Source organism: Paroedura picta, chromosome 13, assembly GCF_049243985.1.
Source record: "Paroedura picta isolate Pp20150507F chromosome 13, Ppicta_v3.0, whole genome shotgun sequence".
Taxonomy (NCBI): Eukaryota; Metazoa; Chordata; class Lepidosauria; order Squamata; family Gekkonidae; genus Paroedura; species Paroedura picta.
The window spans coordinates 3,929,822-3,953,823 of record NC_135381.1 but is presented as its reverse complement, the minus strand read 5'-3'; the positions used below and the strand labels follow the sequence as shown (position 1 = coordinate 3,953,823).

General features: G+C 51.4%; 1 protein-coding gene across 3 annotated transcripts in view; it reads left to right on the top strand.

Moving 5' to 3' along the window:
• The first annotated feature begins 4,448 nt into the window (after positions 1 to 4,448).
• The window catches only part of SCARB1 (scavenger receptor class B member 1), a 43,522-nt gene continuing 23,968 nt past the window's right edge, over positions 4,449 to 24,002 (top strand). For all 3 annotated transcript variants that reach the window (XM_077309352.1, XM_077309351.1, XM_077309353.1), the window contains exons 1-7: positions 4,449 to 4,628; positions 11,927 to 12,084; positions 15,486 to 15,627; positions 16,717 to 16,920; positions 19,090 to 19,185; positions 20,771 to 20,886; positions 23,731 to 23,897. In XM_077309352.1, coding sequence (XP_077165467.1) covers positions 4,506 to 4,628; positions 11,927 to 12,084; positions 15,486 to 15,627; positions 16,717 to 16,920; positions 19,090 to 19,185; positions 20,771 to 20,886; positions 23,731 to 23,897 — 1,006 coding nt within the window. In that variant the 5' untranslated portion in view covers positions 4,449 to 4,505. The remainder of the gene's footprint in view (positions 4,629 to 11,926; positions 12,085 to 15,485; positions 15,628 to 16,716; positions 16,921 to 19,089; positions 19,186 to 20,770; positions 20,887 to 23,730; positions 23,898 to 24,002) is intronic.

The following is a 24,002-nucleotide window of genomic DNA, read 5'->3' as shown; positions in this document are numbered from 1 at the left end:
CGTAATGATGGTAGTCCCTGTGAGAGCAAGCTTGAATCCCAATTGGTCAATGTATTTAATTTCTAGTTCATTGCAGTACCCTTGCATCCTAACTATGGGGTTTTGGGAGAACAGGGCAATGAGAAAAATGGGCGAAGAGCTGCAGTGTCCCAGCAATGCTTGTTAACCATAAGACAGAAAAGCAAAGCATTTCTATGGGCCTTCAGCCAGCCCCCAAAGGGCGTAGCAGGTATTGTATTCCAGAGTAAAGCATATTTGACCTGGCTTAAGAACAGAGTTCTTCCAAGATGGGAGGATCTTTAAACTAGTGGTGGTCCAGCCTCTGGTCATACCAAGACTGTCAACACACTTTCGGGAATTCAGTAATGTGCCAGGTGTGTCACATAGGCTTAAGCTACTTTCTCTGCCCAAAGGTACACATGAAAGACTGGGTGGGCAGGTAGTTGTCAATTTCCTGGGTACTGGGCTAGAATAGATGACTCTGGAGGTCCCTTCCAACCCTGATTTAAAGCTGGAAAGGACTGGTGGTGATGCCCAGGCTGGAGAAGCCTAAGAAGAGTTCTGGTTTTAGCATGTCTGGTATCCCTCACCTGGCCAGCAGGGGTCACGTTTTGAAAGGCATTGTGAGCATCTTGCCACAGTTCTGCCCAAGTACTGCATTGCCAGGTCAAAGCATACCGGGTTCCCTGTGCTTGTTAGGGGCTGCTGGTACTTTGCAGACTTCACAGCTCTGCAGAAAAACACCAGGCTCTGGAATTGGGATGCAGCCAGTGCTGCATCTTTCCCTGGCCCCCTGGTACAGGCTGCTGACAAGTCATACCTTCTATTTTCCACCTGAAGACACAGCCGCAAAATCCACACTAGACCTCTCGCTGGCTGACTGGTGTATCCCGATTGGCTGTGAGCACCCAGCTGCAAGCAGAGAAAGGCCTTTCCCCTCTCCCAGATCCCGTGCTGCGGCCCTGAACAAAAACAGCCCTCCCTCCCACCAACTGCCTAACGTGCCAAATATTTAGCCTTGTGCTGTTGTCAGCTGATGGCGTGCACATTGGTTCTGGCGTGGTTCAATGCTAACAGGAAATCCCATGATGCGCTTTGTGAATGGATTGTGCTGCAGCTGTTTTGTGTTTTGCAACCAGAATGGTTCCCTCCCCAGTGTTTCTACACCAGCAAGCTTGGGGCGAGCAGCCATCTCCTGCCCACATACGACCGCATCACAATCAAGAATTGCCGTCCAGCTATAACTTGCTGCAGGGACGAGGGTTGTGTACTTTATTGCCAGGGATGTGGCAAAAGCTGGCTATCAGAATCTTATCAGAATACGCTGCAGGCAGGCACGGTGTACAAGTCCATCTAGAATCATAGAATAGAGTTGGAAGGGACCTCATGGGTCATCTCCTGCACTATGCAGGACACTGTTTGAAATTAGATGGGAACACAACAGCAATGACAGAGAGGTGGCCACCAGGTGTCTTCGTGGCTAGGAAGAAGGGAAAGATGCCTTTGGTAGAACAGTGAAGGAGACACAACTACCCTTTTGACATGTTAATACAGAGGTGGCGAAACTGGCTCCACAGAGGTCCATGGACGACAATGCCATGAGCCCTGCCAGCATTTGCAGGGGCTCATGGGTACTGTAGTCCATGGAGCTCTGGAGAGTCACAGTTTGGCCACCCCTGTGTTAATGCCTCTTGTGTGGAGGGGTGCAGGTTTGGCCCCCAGGTAGGATGGAAAAAAACCAACCCACGGGGGGGGGTGGAATTTTGGGGAATTTTTGAGCGTGTATAAAGGGTGATGTGGAAGGAATATGCAGACGTACTAGGTGGGGAGGCATCCCCAGAAAAGATGAAATATATTTCTCTTAGTGTACCTAAGGAGGTCAGCCTTTTGAAGCCTGCAGGCTCTCCACAGGGGCGGGCCCGGCTACAAAATGGCTACCGCAGGTCAAGCCATCTACAAAATGGCCACCACAGCTTAACTACAGTCGTGCCGCCTTGTAGTGGCAGCACAGCCAGTGTGAAACCCTGCTGGTGAAAGCATTGGCAGCCTTCATGGGCATTAGTTTAGGGCCTAGATCCTGACCTTTGCAATTCCCTGCGCTTGTGCCTTGTAGAAATATAGTCTTGTTTAACGTGAGGGAGGCTGCACAACGTAGCTGTGAAATTCCTGCATCCTGCAGGGGGTAGGACTAGATGACCCTGGAGGACCCCACCAACTCTATGACCCCTTACCTCCTAGCTCCTTGGCATCCTACTGAACGATACTCCTGCGAGGCTGGCTTTGGCATCCACCTGAGAATCAGGGGGGCTAGATTTCAACCCAAGTGGTGGCTGTGACTGGAAAGGGGGGGGGCAAAATGGGCTAGTCCTGTCCACCATCTCTCACATTTAACCCATCCAACGTCATCGATTTGCCTCACGACAGCCCAGGCAGCTACAAACTGGCTATATCCGTGGGGTGGAAATTTTCCACAGGAAAAAAACAGAACAGGACAATAGTAAATGCTGGATTTAAGAGTTTATGGCCCACCTCCCTGCTCAGGGCTCCGTGGTATTTCTCCTACTCTCTCTCGTCATTAATCCGATTAGTTGCATGTCACACTTGGCCCTTTTATGGCTTCCGATTATCTTAAAATCAAGTATGTCAGATTTAGCCCGGCTGGGAGATTTCTAGCAGCAGTTGCCTTATATTTACTCCATTGTTAAGTCAGTATGGTCTATTCCAGGGTTGATGTTGGGGGGGGGGGGTCAGAAAAAGGTCTTCCCCATCCCCTGGGTCCTGAAACCCTATACCTGGAGATTGAACCTGGGTGTTTTTCAGCAGAATGCCCTGCCTCTGAACCATGGCCTCACCTTCTGCGTGTTCCAGGCGAATGCATAGCATTTCACCCAAAGTCCTTTGCTCCGAGTCCTGATTCTGTCAATGCACATTTCAGCCACCCCACACCCCACACCCCACCTTTTTGCAGCAGCCAAAGGTATATGCAGAATGAAGAGGCGGCCTTGTGTGGCCCCCTGATTATATTATCAATTTGTTGCAAGGAACCTGAGGTTAATAATGCTCTGTCAGGGACAGGTGTTTGCCGTGCTTATCAAAAGTCTGAAACCTCTTATCAGTGAAGCGCCATAAGCAAGGCTGTTGGCTGTTGATAACTAAGAAGCTGAGCTATCAAGGCAGCTATTTTCAACTTTTTTTTTTTTTACTGTTGAGAAACCCCTGGAACATTCTTCAGGCTTGGAGAAACCCCAGAAGTGGCGTGATCCTGCAGATTACAGGGTTGGGAAGCGGAGCTGTGGCCACGCCCACCCAGGGCCCCTCCCTTTCCCACCCCCTCCAGGCCCATCAGTGGCCATTTGGGGAGAGGGGAGGACAGGGCAGCATGCTCCTCTGTAGTCATATCGCCAGATAAATGTTTTAACACATTTAAAAGATGTATAAATTAACTCCCTCCCATTCAGAAAACCCCCAGGGTTTGATGAAGCAGAGAAAGTGTGCATCCATGGCTACGTTTTGGCCATGTGCAGCCAATTTGTGGCTCCTTTCAGGACAGGGAGCAAGGTGCTTTAGGAGGTGTTTGCAGGTGGAATTGATGGGAGTGATATTTCATTTGCTCTGTATGACCGTTAGGCGAAACACCTGTCTGCAACAGCAGGGTTGCCACCCTCCAGGTGGGGGCTGGAGACCGCCTGGAATTGCATGGTATCTGCAGGCTACTGTGCAGTCGTTCACAGAGCAGACCCTGAGCCAACCTGGAAAGGCAGGCTATAAAAATAAAGTAATTCTCGGTAGCAAGGGCTTTAACCCAACGATGCCCACCCAGTTTCTTCAGCAGGCCCCTACCCCTTCCGAGCGACTTCTCTCTGCCTGGATGCAATGCCAAGAGTTTAAAAGAGTCAGTTTGGTGTAGCGGTGTAAGACGCTTTGAGCCTCCTTCGGATAGAGAAAAGCGGCATACAAGAACCAACTCTTCTTCTTTTGTTTCTACGCATCTGCAGAAGGCTGCCTGCCGGCACGACAAAGCTAAAAACTGGCATCAGACTTCGTGGGTCCTACGGGTGCCAACGGGAGGCGCGCTGCCCGGCCGTGCCCCCCCCCCCGCCGCCCTCCCCGCCGCCCTCCCCGCAACCCCGGTCGCCCGGGCTTTGTGAGCCGGGAGTTGGCAAGCCTTCCCAGCCTGGCCCGGCCGCCGCTCACTCGCTGGATCCGCCGCACGGCTGCGCGCCTGGGAAGCGCCGTCCCGTCTGGCTCCTCGGCCGGCGGCGCCCCGCTCTCCTTGCCAGCTTTGCGCGGCGGCGGCGCCCGATCCCCAGCCCCGGGCGCCCACGTGCGCGCCTCCTCCGCCCCCTGCTGCTGCTGCTGCTGCTGCTGCTGCTCCCGCCCCGCCAGCCAGCCAGCCAGCCAGGCCGGGCCTTCGTGGGCGCCGAGGGGGGCGGCGCGAAGGGCGGCCGTAAATAGGGGCCGGGTGGCGGCGCGGGGCGCAGCGCTCGGCTCAGCTCGGCTCGGCCATGGGCGTGGGGGCGCCGCGGCGGGCGCTGGTGGTGTGCGGGGCGCTGGGCGGCGGCCTCCTGCTCCTCGGGCTCGTCCTCGTCGTCGTCCTGCCCGGACTCGTGGAGCTCATGATCACCCAGGTGGGCGGCGCCCCCCACCCCCCTCGCCCATCGGCCGGCGGCCGGGCGGGAGGACGGACCACAGCCCCGACGCGCCTCTCCTCTCCGCCGGCCGCTTCCCAAGCGGAGCTGGAGAGGGAGGGGGCCGGAGCGGCGGGCAGCCCCGGCTGGGGGACCGGAGCGCTGGAGCCGCCGCCGCCGCCGCGGACCTAGCCCTGCGAGCGGCTTTCCGCTCCGGCTGCTGCCTTTAGAGGCGTCGGGGAGGGATGCCGGGCGGCCGGCCGCGGTTGCAGCGCGCTGAAAGGGGCACGCAGGCGAGGGAAGAGGGGCTTTCCCTCCATCCTTTCACTCTCACCCTTCCTTCCTCCTTCCTTCCTTCTTTCCCTCCTTCCTCTCCCCTCCGTCCTTTAACTCTCTCTCTTCTTTCCCACCTTTTCCTTCCTTCCTTCCTTCCTTCCTTCCTTCCTTCCTTCCTTCCTTCCTTCCTTCCTTCCTTCCTTCCTTCCTTCCTCTCCTCTGTCCATTAACTCCCCTCCCTCCTTTCTCCCCCCTCCTTCTTTCTTTCTTTCTTTCCCTCCTTCCTTTCCTCCATCCTTTCAGTCTCTTCCTTCCTTCCTTCCTTCCTTTCCTACTTCCTCTAACTCTCTCTGCCCGCCTCCCTCCCTCCCTCTCTCTCTCTCTCTCTCTCTCTTTCTCAAGAAGTTCCCTCCTCGGGAGGCGGCGGGGGGGGGGGGGGTCGTCCTTCTGGGGAAGTTGGAAGCAGAGGCTAGAGAGTCATCTGACAGCAATGCTGATTGTGTGAACTGGGTCAGGTGGTGGGTGGCTGGGCAGAAGGGAGTGTGACCGAACTTGGCTCTTGTGGCCCTTTCTGGCATGCCCAGAGAAACCCCATTTGCCACTTGGGGGTCAGAAGGTGCCTTGCCTCCAGCCCTAACTGGCCGGGGATTCTGGTTCGGGGAGGGGGGCGTCATCATCTGGGCGTGGAATTGGGGTCACAGTGGATGGGCAGGTAGTTTTGCATTTCCTGCATTTTGCAGGGGGTTAGACTAGATGGCCCAACTTTGTTCCTATGATTTCTGTTATTCTTCCCTCATTTTCCCCCACTCCTTCCTCTCTTTCTTTCTCTTCCCTCCCTCCTCTTCTTTGCCTCTTCTCTCCTTCCTGCCTGCATAGTTTTGTGGTTGCCCTCGAATCACAGCTGAGTGGTGGTCAAGGCCACCCGTTCCCAAGGCCAGAGAGACCTTCAGACTTGTCTTCTCCATCTTGACTCTAACTAGCCCTTTGGGGCAACTAAATCCACCACCTCGTAGAGGTGAAATTTTAGGGGAGCTGTTTTGAGATATTGGCGGAAGTGTGCGTGCGCACCAAAGCTTAAACCCAGAATGAAATTTTGCTGGTCTCAAAGGTGCCCCTGTGTGCAGATTTTGTTCCTAACTGGTTTGCTATTGCCCATCTCCCCATCCTAGCTGGGGACTTGGTGGGTTTCCATCCAGAAACTGTTTAGTTCCTGTAATCTGACGGGAACGGGCTAGCTTGGTGTGTCCAGGTCAGGCGGAGCCATGTAACTAGCAATCTCAACTGTGGATTAACCATTAAGCGAAATAATCACCTCTTTAGAGCACAGAGGAACTATTTCTGTTAATTACTGTTAATTACTCGTAGCATTGCACATTTAGGATTGCATCTGCCCATTAATCTCTAACCTTGACATTTCTATGTCCTTTCCTATGTTTCCCCCCCCCAGGGGTTGAACCCAAACAACTGGTGACCTTAACAACTTAGCTTGTTATTCCTGCAAAGCCCTTGCATCTGTCAAAAGTCTTCATTATGGGTGGACTTGAGGAGGCATGCTGTGTGCACACAGGCTTGCACCTTGAGTAACCGTATTGTGGGTCTTAAAGGTGCTGCTGGACTGGGACATCTGTTGTGTTTTCTGTAATGGGTATTCCTCAGAAATTATAGGCAGCAGGCCCTCCGCCACCCAGAGGGAAGGAGCAAAGTATGCAAACAGATTTGTGCGGTCAGTTCAGTGTTGAAGGAGAAATGTACAAATGAAGTTGTACATCTGTTGTTGTTAGGTGCGAAGTTGTGTCTGACCCACCGCAACCCCATAGACAATGACCCTCCAGGCCTTCCTGTCCTCTACCATTCCCCGGAGTCCATTGAAGCTTGCACCGACTGCTTCAGTGACTCCATCCAGCCACCTCATTCTCTGTCGCCCCCTTCTTCTTTTGCCCTCGATCGCTCCCAGCATTAGGCTCTTCTCCAGGGAGTCCTTCCTTCTCAGGAGGCGGCCAAAGTATTTGAGTTTCGTAGCCATCATAAAAGCTTGCATCCTGAATAAAATCTCGTGTCTGCGGTTCGGCTCAGACTCCGGTGCTGCTGCTGCAGACCACCCTAGAGACCCACCCAAATCTCTCTCCTGTATTGTTCTTTCAGTGCATTTTCTTGGGTTTTTGACCCGTTCTTTCAGCACGCCTAAGCCTGTGTTAAACTTCCCTTCAATTTGGGATTTTGTGAAACCGTTCTCACGTCCTTGCTTTTTGGTGGTTCTCGCCTATCTCTTTACGCCGGTTGTTGATAATAGTCACTCTCCTGGTGCATGTGAACAAGCCACTGGAGCAGCCTTTCTCAACTTTTCACGCTTGAGAAATCCCTGAAACCAGCTTCCGGCTCCGAGAAACCTCACAAGGGGCACGATCGTGCAGAATGTGGTGGACACGCCCATCCGGGGACCCTCCCCTTCCCACCCCCTCCAGGCCCATCACTGGCCACTTGGAAAGGGGTGGTGGGTCAACGTGAGCAGATATGTTTATATCCCCCGCTAGATGTTTAACAAACTTTAAAAATGTATGGAAAATTAATTAACTTCCACGCCTTTGGGGAAACCTCTCCAGGACCCTCAAGAATGTTTTGGAACATTCCTGCTAACCCTTCAAGGCAAGAGGCATTGCCATCGCCTGCCTCCGAGCTGCAGTCCGGGACTTCCTTTTTGGTCTCCGAAAACTGTTGTTCTCCAAGCGCTTCCTGCTCGGTCTCCAAGCTCTGGCCGGAGCCGATGCCATTTAGCTTCCGAGATCCCTATCAGGCTGCCCCCATCTGATCTGGAATACTTAGGGGACTATTAACTAGGCTGCTGCACCGTACTTAGGAACCGGACGAAAGCAAGAGGAAAAGGGGAGGAGGGAGATCATCAGAGTAGGGAAGAAGCCGTCCTGTTGAATGGAGTGGGTGGCTGAGACCCCTGGGAAGAACCTCACCTGGGCCATAGATTTTAGGAGAGGTCCGTATGCACCGAGGCTCCGCCTGTCCCCTTGCAGGGTGGACACAATACCGGCCTCATGTACGGACAGCTCTGGTCCTGCGTGCACAGGGAAAATGCTCCATAGCAAACTGTGGTTGCTCTAACAAGCGCGGGACTCAGTATGACCCTTGAGCAGTCAGAGTCGCGTTTCCTCGATGCTTTCCCCAAGCAGATTTCACAATTTGTGAGTTGCAGCTGAGGTCATGTGTCCAAGGGCCTTTCTCAGAGTTTTTTTACCCTTGAGAAACCCCTGAAACATTCTTCGGGCTTGAGAAACCCCCAGAAGGGGGCGCTATCATGCAGAATGCGGTTGGGCAGTAGAGCTGTGGACACGCCCACCTGGGGCTCCTCCCCTTCCCACCCCCTCCAGGCCCATCACAGGCCTTTGGGACATGGGGGGGGGGCGGGCAACATGACCATATATGGTCATATCACCCGATAAATGTTGTACCGATTAAAAATTTATATTAAGAATGAATTAACTCCCACTCATTCAGGAAACCCTTCCTGGGCCGTCAAGACACCCCCAGGTTTTAGGAACTGCTGGTCTAAAGCGTATCAGCACTAGTGTACAAAAGGGTATGTAAGAACTCAGTTGTTGGTATTTTACGGTGCCGCAAACCTCGTCCTTGCTTTTGCTGGCAAGGCAGACAGGCTGCAAAGATGCAGCAGGGGGTTGGACTAGATGACCCTCTAGATCCCTTCCAACTCTAGGATTTTATGACCCACTGAGAAGGCACTCTTCCAGCACTGTAGGGCAGGTATAATAACCTGACAGGTAGATGCAAGTCTAGAGATGCCAACCTCCAGGTGGGACCTGGGGATCCCCTGGAATTTCAACTCCCCTCCAGACTTCAGGGATCAGTTCCTCTGGGGAAAATGGAAGCTCTTGAGGGTGGGGCTTGGCCTTGGACCCCACTGAGGTCCCTGTCCTCCCCAGGTTTTATCCCCAAATCTCCAGGAGTTTCCCGACATGGACCTGGCAACTCTACAAATTCTGTTTGGATTTTTAAGGCGCCATGGAGAATGAATGAATAAATGAATGAATGAATAAATAAATATTAAATATCAATCCCAAATTGTGCGGCATTAGAAATGGGAAGGTCTGGTGAGATCAAGGCCACTCCTCCGCGACGGAGGTTGCCCGATGGATCTCTGCATGAGCTACTGTTCTGGGCTGGACTCCTCCCAGGACTGGTAATTCTTACTCTTTCGCTCTCTAAATGCAAATCCCAGAACTTTGACATTCTGCCCTCGCAACTGGGAGCTCCGGAAACACTGAACCAGTTTCTCAAAGAGTTGCAGAGCTCCGTGGAGTACTCCGAATCACCCCCAGAGAGTGTTAATTTCCTCGCGTCTTCAAGTGTGTTTCGAAACCAGACCAGTAAAAGCTGTTGGGAGATAGTGCAAGTCGCGGCAAAAGCAGATGGAGAAAACGGTGCCCAATGAGACTGAAGTAGTGCCATGGACCGGCCAGCTCTGGCAAAGCCAAGAGGACTCCTTAAAGGAAGGGGCAGCCAGCAGACCTGATCCAAACCCACAGTCCGTAACAGGGAAACTGCAGGAGGAGGCGGACTCCGAGGAGCCAGACATGGACCCCAAATCAGCTCTCAATACGATGAGCTTGCAGCTCCCCAGCCCTGAGTTGGGAGCAACCCAATGACTTCCTCAGTCACCAGAGCCCCAGGAACAACCCAGGAGGGAGATAAAAGGGGAGCCGCAGCCCTGAAGGCAAAGTGCCGGATTGGCTGCACATCAGCAACCAGGATGAGCGGTTGCAGGAACAGGACTGAGGCCGCTGGCAGGTGCTGAGTGTGCTGTTAAAAGCAGCCGGCAAGGGAGTGGCTGCAGGGAAGCGCCCCGTCCACTAATTACTAACCTTGCAGCCTGTATCTTGAACCGATTATCTCATCTTGGGCTTCGGACTGTGTTTTAGAACTCTTCTTTTGGCTCCTTTATCTTGGACTATTCAGACTTTGGACTGGTGTCCTGGCAAGCTCTCTGACAGCTGATTGTTCTTTTTGGCTACCCGCTGTGTCTGTAAGCAGGACAGGTAGCTTGGGGGGGGGGGGGCTTTGAATCGACCCTTGTGATTTTGGACTCGTGCCGATCCAAGCGATTGCCAGCCAACGAGAACCCATCGGTTTAGCAGCTTTTCATTTTGCTTTTAGTTCGGGTTTGGGGGTCAGGTTTGGGAAGAAAGCTTGCTGTAACGTGGCGGGTGAGCCTCCAACTAAGGGCCTGACTTCCCTCATTTACGCATGTGGGCAAGTGCTCTTGTGGGCAACTCCTGTGGGCAAGTGCTCTCTGTTAAAAGAGCAGCCGTGAACTTCAGAAGAATTCTGTGAGTTGTGGGATTAGATTAGTTAAGATGAGAATTAATTAAATTCCCGAGCAGTCAAGTCATCCGGGGTAACCTGTCTGGAGATAAAGGAATCTGGTCTCCCTTCAGGGTTTATTTGCTTTGCTTAAAGCTTCCCTCCAAAGCAGTTATTCTTTTCGGCGACAAGTTTGTAACCTGTGGGTGCGAAGTTGTGAGCCAGTTCTACTTTGCGTTCAAGGCCTAGAGCGTTTGAATACAGTTAAATGCTTTATTTTCTGTTAACAACACCTTTGTTCTTCATCTTCTTTGTGTCTTGTCTGTTCTGCCTAGTCAAATATTATAAGGAAGAGATTCCTGTTTACCTCATAAATCATTGCAATTTATAGCACAGAGGTGGCCGAACGGTGGCTCTCCAGATGTCCATGGACTACAATTACCATGAGCCCCTGCTGCTGACAGAAGCTCATGGTAATTGTAGTCAGTGGACATCTGGAGAGCCACGGTTTGGCCATCTTTAGGGGGCACGTCACTTACTCACTGCCAGTCCTACCTACCTGTGGGACCACCTATCTCCTTTTTGATCCTGGCCCCTACCTGGTGGAATGAACGCCCGGATGAGTTGCGGGCCCTGTTGGAGCTCGCTGGGTACTGCAGGGCCCACAAATCAGAGCTCTTCCACCAGGTGTTTGGTTGAGGCCGGATGGAAGGACCAGGACAATAAGGTCAGGCTGCTTCTCTCTCCCCAGAGTCCGAACGATGTATTAGGCTATGTCTGTCCTTTCACTACTCTGTCCCCTTCCTTTTTGACATCAGGATCGTTGGTAGGCTGCGTTTAACAGAAGCCAGGCTCAGTGTTATGGGGTAGTGTTTTATACCCCCATTGTTATAGATTGGAGCTATGTTATTAATGAACTGGGGCGGTGTTTATTGGTTAGACTGTTTTATCCTGTTTAACAATATTATGTTGTTTTTATCTGTTATCTATGCCACCCACCCCTACCCCTTGGGCAGCTGTTATTTGGGTAGCTGTTATATTCACTCTCACGCTCCAAATACATTTCAAACCCCCTTACACCGAATCAGGCTGCCGGACCTTTAAAGTGCAGCAATTTGGCTCGGGCTAGCAGTGGTTTTCCGGGGGTCTCAGAGGCCATCTACTCCAGCCCTTTGCAGAGTGCAGGAAATTCACAACTACCTGCCCACCCACAGTGACCCAACTGCCATGCCCTTCTGCTCCCCCACTCCCAATCTGCCTAAGTTCACAGAATCGTTGCCTGCTGCTGGGTCCTTTCACCGGAGACGCCAGGGACGTGACCAAGCAGCCGCTCCGCCACCAAGCCGCCAACCCTCCCTGTGCGAAATTCAGAACCCTCAGTGCCCCTTGGAGTTTGAACTTGGCCAGTGGCACGATCTGACCTTTCCCCTCTAGCCCATCAAGATACCCTGGTGTCATTGATCTGTTGACCAGCTGGAGTGGCTAGCGGGATCCACTTGCGTTCTTGCCAAGAATTGATTTTCGCTCACCCTGAGGAGTGGCTGCTTGTAGCTCTGTCCTCCTTACTGGGTCCTTAAGTTCTAGCTACGTATCCTTGGACTCTTGATCATGTGAAGATTAGTAGAACTGACTAAGGCCAGTCTCTGATTGCCGCAGCCTGTCCTTAACCCCGTTCGTTGTCTTGCTTGTCTTGACAGAATGTCCAGATACGGCCGAACTCTTTTCTTTTCAACCTGTGGAAAGATCTCCCCATACCTTTCCACTTCTCGGTCTACTTCTTCCACGTGCTCAATCCAAACGCCGTTCTCCAGGGGGAAAAGCCAGTGGTGGAGCAGCGTGGGCCGTACGTCTACAGGTGCGTCCTCTCTTGGTTTCTGGCAGGTGTTGTTTTTTTGTTGTCAAGCTGCAGGGGGCTTTTGACAACCTTGTACGGCCTCTCCCAGGACGTCCCCCATAGAACGCTACGGTCAAATGAGAAAAATCTGCTAAGGGAGATTAAATTGGCCTCAATCAGCGCCAGGGCCTTTTCAGTCCTGGCCCCCTGGCCCGGTGGAACCCACTGCCAGATGACATCAGAACCAGCCAGGACCTTTGACAGTTCTGCAGGGCTTGCAGGCTAGAGCTATTCCACCGCACCAATGACTGAGGCCAGAAGTAGCATCTAACTTTGTTGACCTTTCCGCCTGACGCCCACCAAGAATCTATGCTTCCGTTTCGGAATGACCCTCCCCCCAAGCCCCATAGCGGAAATGCTCTAGTCAATTTGAGTAAGCATTTCTTGTGAACTTGCCATTTTTATCGTATAGAATTTTGATGTGTTTTTTATTGCTGTTGTTATTGTTAATGGACTTACTTTTCAGCTTCTACGGGGATTGTGTGTGTCAGGAGGAATATAACCCACCCTGAGTGCCCACAGCTAGGGAAGAATATAGATCCCAAAATAAATACATACACTTTCCAGGGGGTTGGTGAATTGAATTTGAATTTATTGCCGAAGCTGTAACAATCAGCTGTAACAAACCACAAGCAAAGCGTTGGTCGTTGCCAGCCTCTGGACTTTCCGATGGTCTAACCAAGACTGGCCGTGCTTAACTTCCACGATTGGATTAAAATCCGGCCAGCCTGGACTTTGCAGGCCAAAGTCTGGTTCATGAAAGTGTTCTTTAAAAAAAATATCTCACGTGAGCTTTTGGTTTGTGTGTGTGCATGCTTTGAGAAAACTGCAAATGCAGGTGTCTTTTTTAGGAGGCTCTCCACCCATGCTCTGTCTGTATGCGCAAGGGTTCATGCACAAACTGATGAATCCTAGACCTTACCAAATAGTTCACTGTGCAGCTCACCTGTGAGCAGGCTGTGCCAGACGCAGGGTACTTCAGTGGGTTTATGGGGTGTGTTATTGTGGTTCATAATTACTTTGATGTGTTGGAAATTGGCACGAGCCGCCTTTCCCTTGGAAGATGGAAGTGTATTTAAATAACTGAAGCAGAGAGACCTGCTCCTGCTGGAAACCCTGCAGCTACAATGCATTGCTCAGTTGCCTGTGCATCTTGGCTCTGGCAACTAACCCTCCCTACCAATAGGGAAATCTGCTTCAATGGAAACAAAGTCACATGCCTAATCTCTCAGTTCTTGCTAATACTTGGAGTCGACCTTGGAGCTCCCGTTGGATTCCAAATTCCTTGTCACGTCTGTTAACTCTTAGCGTTGTGGTTAAGAGCGTCTAATCTGGCGAGCCGGGTTGGATTCCCTGCTCCTCCACACGCAGCCAGCGGGGTGACTGGAGCTAGTCACAGCCCTGATGGCAGCCCTGTCCGAGATTTCTCAGCCCGCCTACTTGTCAGGGTGTCTGTTGTGGGGAGAGGAAAGGGAACGCTGCTTTGAGACTCCTTCTGGTAGAGAAAAGCGGGATATAAAAACGAATGCTTCTTTTTTCTTCTTTGAGATCTGCAATCTTATTCGCAGATCTTGGGCACTGCCTTAATTCAGTCTCTGCTATTATCACCCAGTTTCGTAATGTGTCTTGACGCTGACTAGCACCTTGAAGACTAAAAATGATGTCAAACAAAGTTGGGAGTTCACAAAAGCTTATACCTTGACTAAAAAGCAGTGGGCCTTAAAGGTGCCACTGGAGGCCAGTTGGGTGCTGCTGATAACGACCAACACGGCCACCAGCCTGGATTTTATTTCTCCGTGGTTTGCTTTGTGAGCATCATCTTCTCCTTTTGTAATCCTGGCCGACCTGTCGTGTTGCTTGGTGGCTGTCCTGCCCTATAATTGTTGGTGAATGTTTTGCAATTCACCCTGGGCCTTAGAGATGAAATGTTTTGTTCTTTGCCCTGAGTGCTGGGAGAAAAAGGCAGATTCGTAAATCCTGTCCAGGTTAGACAGTCGAAGGCTGAGCACGATGCTGCTGGGGTTCAGACAAAGATTGCAAATGCTTCTGTTAGTAATGCCTAGTTTGAGTGCCCTGAGATTGGAAGGCATAATCTGCCTTAGACCTTGGGTGGATTGTGACACTGTCAGTATGCCAGCCTAATCTTATAAACCCATTCCGGCGGATTATGAGCAACCTGTAATGCTGCTTGGTTGAAGGGGCAGAACTCAGCCCTAGCAGTTCCTGTCCTTCCTGCCTCCGTCTTCTCCCTCCCACTCTCTCCTTTCTGCATCTCTTTAGATCCCCAACCAAGGTAAGTACAGCGCATTTAGCCCCGTCATCTGTTTTGAATCGATTCCGGAAATCTTGCCACTGTTGTATAACTTCCCCTCCTGAACCAGTTCTGGCAACGGGCTGCTGGTGAAAGTGGACTCTGCTCCTGCTCACCCAAATGCTTTGCACAAACAGATGCGCTTCTGGAGCAGAAGTCCGTCAGGGGCTGCTAGCCACAAGGGTTAGAGGGAACGCTTTGAAGAAGAAGAGCTGGCTCTTAGAAGCCGCTTTTCTCTACCTGAAGGAGTCTCAAAGTAGCTTCCAGTCGCCTTCCCTTCCTCTCCCCACAACAGACACCCTGTGAGGTGGGTGAGGCTGAGAGAGCCTTGATATTACTGAAGAAGAAGAAGAAGAGTTGGTTATTATATGCTGCTTTTCTCTACCCGGAAGAGTCTCAAAGCGGCTTCCAGTCGCCTTCCCTTCCTCTCCTTACAAGAAACACCCTGTGAGGGAGGTGAGAGCCCTGATATCACTGCTCAGTCAGATCAGCTTTATCAGTGCTGTGGAGAGCCCAAGGTCATCCAGCTGGCTGCATGTGGAGGAGCAGGGAATCAAACCCGGCTCGCCATATTAGAAGTCCACACTCCTTACCACGACACCAAGCTGGGTCTCTCTGCGGTTGTGATGCTTGGCATTCTCTGTGCTCAGGGGGCACCAGTGAGAGGGCTTCTGGTTTCTGGTCCTGCTGGTCGACCTCCTCCTGGCACCTGGATTTGGGCCACTACATGGCACAGCGCATTGGCTTGATCCAAAGTGGTTCCTTGTAGTATTAAAGCAACCAATTCGTGTAAGGCAGGGGTAGTCAACCTATGGTCCTCCAGATGTTCACGGACTACAATTCCCATGAGCCCCTGCCAGCAAATGCTGGCAGGGGCTCATGGGAATTGTAGTCCGTGAACATCTGGAGGACCACAGGTTGACTACCCCTGGTGCAAGATTTTCCAGCTCCTGGATAAAGGAGCAGCCATCTTGGGACTACGTTATCCTCCTCTCTACCTTGCAGGTAATAAATTAGATACTGATGGGGGTTGGGGGGGTCTCTCTTGCAGGGAATTCAGGGAGAAGAGAAACATCACCTTCTACGAGAACGGCAGCGTCTCCTTTCTAGAGTACCGGCGTTTCTATTTCCAGCCGGACTTGTCGAATGGGACGGAGGAGGATTACGTGTGCATCCCAAACCTCTTGGTGCTGGTAAGAGAGAGCTCACGACTGCGGGAGCGTTAGCCGAACAGAGAAGTTTGCTTCAGCCTTTTGTGCAAATTATTCCACAGCTGCACGGGGGAAGTAAGCAAATGCAAGAGGATGGGCAGGATGAGATTGATAGCGAAAGGAGGGCAAGGGGTGCATGTAATAATGTCACTTCCGGGGGTGTGGCGGGGAGGCGTGGCCAGCTGACCTCACTTCCAGGGTTCCTCGAAGCCTGAACATTTATTTCAGGGGCCTCTTCCCCCATCAAAAGGCTGAGCTAAGGAAATGTTTTTGTGCATGCCAGTTGATGCATTCTACTCATTTTATGGCCAAGTATATGTTATGTTTTCAAGGGACCAAGCCCTATGAAGACAGGTTGAGGGACTTGGGAATGTTCAGCCTGGAGAAAAGGAGGTTGAGAGGGGACATGATAGCCCTCTTTAAGTATTTGAAAGGTTGTCACTTGGAGGAGGGCAGGATGCTGTTTCCGTTGGCTGCAGAGGAGAGGACATGCAGTAAAGGGTTTAAACTACAAGTACAATGATATAGGATAAAAAGGTAAAGGTATCCCCTGTGCAAGCACCAGATCATGTCTGACCCTTGGGGTGACGCCCTCCAGCGTTTTCATGGCAGACTCAATACTTCAACATGATATAGGATAGATATCAGGAAAAAAATGTTCACAGTCAGAGTAGTTCAGCAGTGGAATAGGCTGCCTAAGGAGGTGGTGAGCTCCCCCTCACTGGCAGTCTTCAAGCAAAGGCTGGATGCACACTTTTCTTGGATGCTTTAGGATGCTTAGGGCTGATCCTGCGTTGAACAGGGGGTTGGACTAGATGGCCTGTATGGCCCCTTCCAACTCTATGATTCTATAACTGTATTTTTATTTCCATATTTGGAGTGTGTTGTATTGTTTTTTTTTAGCATGATTTGTATTTTTGCATCGCATCTGTGTATTTGCCACCCTGAGCTGTGTGGGAGGGCGGTATACAAATTCGAAAAAACAACATTAATAAGTGTTGGATTCCCGGCGGCCTCCAAGGACGTGCTGTAACCCCTGCCCCTTTTTCTTCTCCCCCCCCCACCCCCCAGGGAGCTGCAGTGATGTTGGAGGATCTCAGCGCCCCGCTGCTGATAGGGGTCAGTGCCGCGTTCACTTTCTTCAAGCAGAAGGCCTTCCTGAACCAGACGGTGGGGGAGATTTTGTGGGGCTACGAGGAGGGCCTCATCAAGTTCCTGAACGCCTTCAAGCCCGGGTTCCTTCCTTTCACCGACAAGTTCGGCATATTCCTCAACGTGAGTCATACCGGCGGGGATAGCAGCTGGGGAGGGTGGACGCTTAAGAAAGACGAGAGAAGCCGCGTTGTTGCTGTCCGTCAGAAAGTCCCGTTCTCTCTTCCCCTTCCCTCAATCTCATCCGTGCTTTCTTGGACCCATAAACCTGAATGGGGAAGGCAGAGAGCTGGGGGTGCTGTCCTGCAATTGCTTTTGTTAGATGATGGTTTTAAGCAAGGCTGTGGCTCAGGGGCAGAGCATCTACTTGGCATGCAGGAGGTCCCAGGTTCAGTCCCCCGGCCAGAGAAATGGTGATGTGGACCTCTGCCTGAGCCCCTGGAGAGCCACGGAGAGGGCCTGTGGCTCGGTGCTAGAGCCTCTGCTCTGCTCTGCCTGCAGAAGGCCCCAAGTTCAATCCCCGGCATTGCCCGTTAAAAAAGGACCAGAAAATAGGTGGCGTGAAAGATCTCCACTTGAGTCCCTGGAGAGCCATGGAGAGGGGCTGTAGCTCAATGCTAGAGCATCTGCTTGGCCTGCAGAAGGTCCCAGGTTCAGTCCCCGGCATCTCCCGTGAAAAAGGACCAGGGAATAGGAGGTATGAAGGACCTCAAGCTTGAGTCCCTGGAGAACTTCTGCCAGCCTGCTTCGTGTGTTCACGAGCATTTCTCGTGCTTGTCCAAATGGGTCGTGCCATCGAATAAACGAGGCGGTTGATTCTAGATTCAGCTTCGGACACCAGCACGGGGTACAGGGTTTTAGGCTCTGGCTCGAGAGAGCTGCATTCAGATGCCCACGCAGCTGGCTCTTCCTCCCAGCACACTTACGAGGAGGTGGCTGCTTTCCAGGAAAGAAGGGGGTAGATAAAAGTTGGTAATGGATTCTTGCGTCACGGCGGGAGCGTGAGTATTAAAATCAAGGGGGAGATAGCTCCGGCATGCAGAGGGCTTAATTAAGCAGCTGCCAAATGATGCCTGATAGCGGCAGCCAGCCCTGCGGGGCGGGGCAGATGCTTTGGCGTGCAGGAGGAGGCTGAGGGACTTGGGAACGTTCAGCCTGGAGAAGAGGCGGTTGAGGGCACAGGATGGCTCTCTTGGAGTATCTGAAAGGTTGCTGCTTGGAGGAGGGCAGGGAGCGGTTCCTGTGGGCAGCGGAGGAGAGGACCTGCAGTAAAGATTTTAAACTACAAGTAGAACAGTACTTGCTCAATATCGGGGCGGGGGGGGGGGAATGTTTACAGTCCAAATAGTTCAGCAATAGAATCGGGTGCTTACGGAGGCGGTGAGCTCCCTCTGACTGGCTGTCGTCAAGTAGCAGCTTGGCAGATACGTAGAATCCTAGAATCCTAGAGTTGGAAGGGACCCCCTGGGTCATCTAGTCCAACCCTCTGCACTTTGCAGGACACTCACAGCCCTATCGCTCACCCCCCTGTAACCTGCCACCCCCTTGAAAGCTAGCCAGCCCCTGTCTAAAATCTTCCAAGGATAGAGAACCCACCACCTCCCGAGGAAGCCTGTTCCACTGATAAACTTCTCGCAGATGCTGTAGTCCAAGGGGAGGGGGGCCGAAAGGCTCCATGAACTACATGAACTACATTTCCCAAGAGTCCCTTCTAGCATGTGTCTCATGAGAATTGTAGCCCATGGACATCTGAAGAGTCCCTTCTAGCATGTGTCTCATGAGAATTGTAGCCCATGGACATCTGGAGAGCCACAGTGTGGCCATCCATGCTTGAGGCCAATCCTGCATTGAGCATGAAGCAGGACTAGATGGCCCCTTCCAACTCCAGGATTCTGTGACTCTAAGGTTCAAGTTGAATCTTTTCAGATAAAAAAGGCTTTGGCAGCAGCTTACAATCGCCTTGGGTGACCTTGGCCTAGTCACAGTCCTGATAGAGCTGTTCTCGCTGAGCAGTCCTCTCAGCCTCGCCTCCCTCACAGGGTGTCCGCTGCAGGGAGAGGAAGGGAAGGCAATTGTAAGCCGCTTTGAGACTCTTTCGGGCAGCAAAAAGCGGGATATAAAAACCAACGCTGCCGCTTCTTCTTCTTCTTGGGGGTAATTCTATTTGTTCTCTCGTTTAGGAGGAGCATCACGAGACTCGATCTTGCTTCCGTCTCTCTCGTTTTAAGCTAAAGTTGCAGAATACCTCACCAAATCCCGCTTCCCCCTCCCCTTCCTTCTCACCCTCTGCAGTTAAACAACACTCACATGGGACGGTTCACCGTGAACACAGGCGTTCGCGACATTTCCAAAGTCCAGATGGTGGAGAACTGGAACGGTCTGAAGAAGGTAGGGGGACCGTTACGGCCTGCCAACCCTTCTCTTGTTTTGAAGGGAGCAGCGGCAAGCGCGCGGAGATTTTACACGAAGCCCGTGGTGTCCTTGCCTTGTTTCTTCGTGGCGAGTCTTGCGAAAGTGGCACGGTGCTTCCCCAAATCGAACCGGGGTCCCTCTTGCTTTTGATGCCTTTGTTTTCACGTCACGCGGGGCCCTCTTTCGAGCTGTTCCGTGGACTGAGAAGTTTTAAGCGCTCTCTGCTTTTTTAAAAAACAAAACCGGACAAAAACAGAGAGAGGAAGTTGTCTAAGTTCTCCAGCAAATTGGCTCAAAAGAAGCTGAAATTCCACGACAGGGGTTAGTCCATTTGTAAGACGGGCTTGCTTGGGGCTTGTTTTGGCCTTGCAGGGCTGGAGGGTCCTGCCGATTGGGTTCTGTTTGGCTGAACATAGCGGCCCTGGTTTCATCCCTTGAGGTTCCACGCAGGTACTTACAGAGTACTCCCGGTGGAACGCCCACATGCGACCTATGCTGCCCCAGGTATGCCGGATCCAGGTCGAGAACCGAATCACGGTCGATGCTCTGATTCTCACCTCTGAAACCCTAAACCAGGGGTAGTCAAACTGCGGCCCTCCAGATGTCCATGAACTACAATTCCCAGAAGCCCCTGCCAGCATTCGCTGGCAGGGGCTTCTGGGAATTGTAGTCCATGGACATCTGGAGGGCCGCAGTTTGACTACCCCTGCCCTAAACGATCTAGGACGCTCATATCTTTGGGGCCTCTCACGGGCCTCGACCAGAACCAGGGCTTTCGTGGCCCTGTCCCAAGCCCAGTAGAACACTCTTCCATAAGAGATCAGGGCCCTGCAGGACCTTAGGCCAGCTTTCGACCACGGAGGAGCCCCTGAAATAATTTTTCAGGCTTCAAGGAGCCCTGGAAGTGATGTCAGCTGGCCACGCCCCTGGAAGTGACATGCCACACACACACCCTCCAACCCCCCCCCCCAGAGTTTTAAAAAACCAAAATACCCCCCTCGCGCCCAAGAGGACTCACTTAGCTGGAGTGCGCTAACCTGCTCAACACACCTCTGGCAGCGGGTACGAGTTGGCCCCAAGCCCCGAAGTAACCCTGGGGTAATGCGTAACCCCAGTTGGGAAACAGAATGCTGGAGCTGCTCCCCTCGAGGTTGACCTACAAATGATGCCGCAATTCCCTAGGAGGATCCTGGTTTCATCAAGCTCCGTGTGGCAGCAGAGTTGCATAATCGCGATAATCGCTCGTACGTTTGATGGACAGAGATTTCTTTTTATGAGGTGTCTGCCCTCGGTTTTCCCACCTAGTCTTTTCCTGTGGACAGCCGAGAAGGTCGAGTCCCTCGCTCCATTTGGATGGTCTGCCTTTATGGGGGGAGCTCCTCGGTGCAGCTAGGGGGAAAGGAGAAGGGTCATGAGAAGGCTGTGACTTTTCTCCCAAAGAGGGTGGAAAGCCCGCAGTGACCTTGGAGGAGCCTGGGAAGAGGGTTAGATGGGTGTTTTTTTAGGGTGTTCCATGCCCTTCCTGATTTCTCCGCTTCTTCCTGGTCTCCCGTCCCTGCAGGTGTCCTATTGGAATTCCGACCAATGCAACATGATCAACGGAACGTCCGGGGAAATATGGCCGCCCTTCAGGACCCCTTCGGAGCCTCTAGAGTTCTACAGTACTGATGTCTGCAGGTGAGCTGGGCAGAAATGGGGTGCCAGGTATGGAGGTGGGCCCATAGAGCTCTGATGTCCCTTTCCACAGAGTGATTAAAACATGCAATTGGCCGCAGGAATAAGCAACTTTCAAAGGGGATTAGATAGACGCAGGGAGTCCATCAAGGGCTACTGGCCAGGGTGATTGTGGGGAACCTCCAACCTCAAGAAGGCCCCCCGTCCCAAGTAGTTCCACCCTCTCCAGGCCCGTCAGTCATTTTGGGAAGAGGTGGGTGGATCCAACATGACCATATATGACCAATGAATATTTAACAAATTTTAAAGATATATACAAAATTATCTCCCCTCCGTTCAGGAAACGCTTCCAGGGCCGTTAAGAAACCCCAGGGTTTCATGAAAACCTGGCATAGTGGTTAGGGGCAGTGGCTTCTGATCTGGAGAGCAGGATTTGATTCCCCACTCCTCCACATGCAACCAGTGGAGTGAATTGAGGCCTGTCACAGTCCTGTTCTCAGAGCAGTTCTGTCAGAGCTCTCTCATCCATCCCCACCCCCACCGCACAGAGCGCCTGTTGTGGGGAGAGGAAGGGAAGTCAGTTGGAAGCCGCTTTGAGGCTCCTTTGGGTAAAAGCAGGATATAAAAACCAACTCTTCCGTCTTCGTATAACTGCTCTTCATCTGTGTGTGCTTTGTTCCTCGGGCAACTAGTACTCCCTATATCATGGATGACTCTTTTATTATGCTGTATGCTAATTTGCTGATAATCCTTTTACCAGTTGCCTTAATCCCATCTTGGCTATTTTTATTGCTCAGCTACTTATGCACTTTGCCTTTAATTAGCCGCTCCTGGTTACACCTTCCCCACCTAGCCGTAATGACTGGTTTGTTTCAGCGCTTCTGAAGAAGTATGCGTGCACACGAAACCTATACCCCAAATAAAAACTCTTAAAGGTGCAGCTGGCCTCACACGTTGCAGTTGTATTATATTTATTTGGGGCAGTCTCTCCAATCCTCCCCGAAATTTAAGCCCCCCCCCCCCCAGTGTCGCCTGCTATCTGCCCAGAGGAAAGCAAAAAATAAAATAAAATATCCACATTGAAAGCCTGTTTCTGGTGGACTCATCGGAACAGAAAGATCCAGGCCCTTAAAAAAAAAAATCAGGGCTGCCTGGATTTTTATCCATCAAGTTCTATCTTCGAAGGCTTGCCAAAAAATCCAGCTTAGCTGCTGCATCTCCCAAGGAGTAATTAGCCATGTCCACTTTAGTTCCTTAATAAGGAACTTCTTGATCTTCCAGACCAGGGGTAGTCAAACTGTGGCCCTCCAGATGTCCATGGACTACAGTTCCCATGAGCCACTGCCAAGGCTATCGAAATCTCTATACAGTATAACACACATTGATAAGATGTTGAATCAGGCATCAAAATATGTCTTATCTCTATTTTAATGATGAACGAAGCAACCAAAATAGGCTCTAGATTTGTGCCATTTTCAATGTTCAATTTTCCTATGTCCACAAGATTACAGTAAAGTTACAGTCAGTGTAAATTCCATCATGGGACATAAATTAACAAACCAAATTTACAAAAGAAGCATAAGTCCTCTGATTGTGAAAATTATCCTTGCAACTTTCCAGTGTTCCAATATCTTTCCTACGATTCAGTATAGCTCCTAACATAATTCTGGCCTATATTAATATAATTCATATAAGGCAGGGGTAGTCAAACTGCGGCCCTCCAGATGTCCATGGACTACAATTCCCAATTCGTGGGAATTGTAGTCCATGGACATCTGGAGGGCCGCAGTTTGACTACCCCTGATATAAGGTAAACTCTTCCCTGTTCTATATTGCTGAAAAACCCGTCTTTTTAACTTTATATCCTATCATAAAATAGAAAGGACCAACGAGAAAACATATGTAGAGGATTTAAATTCTATAACTCTAGAAAAAAAGTCATCTTACCAGCTTGTTAATGTGTATTGTAAAAATATTATAGTGTATATGGATTTTGATAGCCTGGGACAGGTTCTCTCTTTTTTATTGGACATTGTTTACAGGCAAACCCAACCAGGCTTTTCACCTTGCTCACGCCCTGAAGCCACGTTGAAATGCAGTCGTGACCAATGAAACCGGGAAGCTCTAAACCAGTATCAGCCACTCAGAAAAAGCAAACATTTTATTGTTGCCGCATTGTATTTTATCATTGCTGCTTGCTCTATTTCTTCCCCCCCCCCCTTTGTTTTATGCCATCCTGGTCTTTTGGGGGTTGTATTTTTAAAAAATGGTTAAAAGGTAAAGGTATCCCCTGTGCAAGCACCGAGTCATGTCTGACCCTTGGGGTGACGCCCTCCAGCGTTTTCATGGCAGACTCAATACGGGGTGGTTTGCCAGTGCCTTCCCCAGTCATGACCGTTTACCCCCCAGCAGCAAGCTGGGTACTCATTGTACCGACCTCGGAAGGATGGAAGGCTGAGTCAACCTCGAGCCGGCTGCTGGGATCGAACTCCCAGCCTCATGGGCAGAGCTTTCAGGCGGCTGCCTTACCACTCTGCGCCACAAGAGGCTCATAAAAAATGGTTAGCAAGTGATCAAATCAGGAAGGACGCCACCAGCAGCAACAACTCAAGTGGGTTAAAATGTCCAGCTCTGTGTTCGCTCTGCCTCGGTTTCTCTGTAAGGCCGGAATAAAATGGCCGATGGGCAGAGAGCTGAAGGGGGAATGAGAAAAGCAGGTGGCTTGGGTGGGTCAAGGACCCGGAGCGGAGCGAATGTCCAGCCCACCCTCCTGCCCACCACTGTTTTTGCCTGCAGGTATCGCTTCTCTTAAAGGCGTGCATATTCTGGTGACATTTTTTCTTTTAGATCCCTGCAGCTGGAGTACAAGGAGATGGGGGACTTCCAAGGAATCCCTGTGTACCATTACGTGGCTCCCAAGACACTGTTTGCAAACGGGACAGAGTACCCACCGAACGAAGGCTTCTGCCCATGCAGGCAGTCCGGAATCCAAAACATAAGCAGCTGTCAGATGAGTACGTCTGTTTTAAAGTCCGAATGAGGCCGCTGACACCAGCTTGGTGTAGCGGTTAGGAGCACGGGCTTCTAATCTGGCGAGCCGGGTTTGATTCCCTACTCCT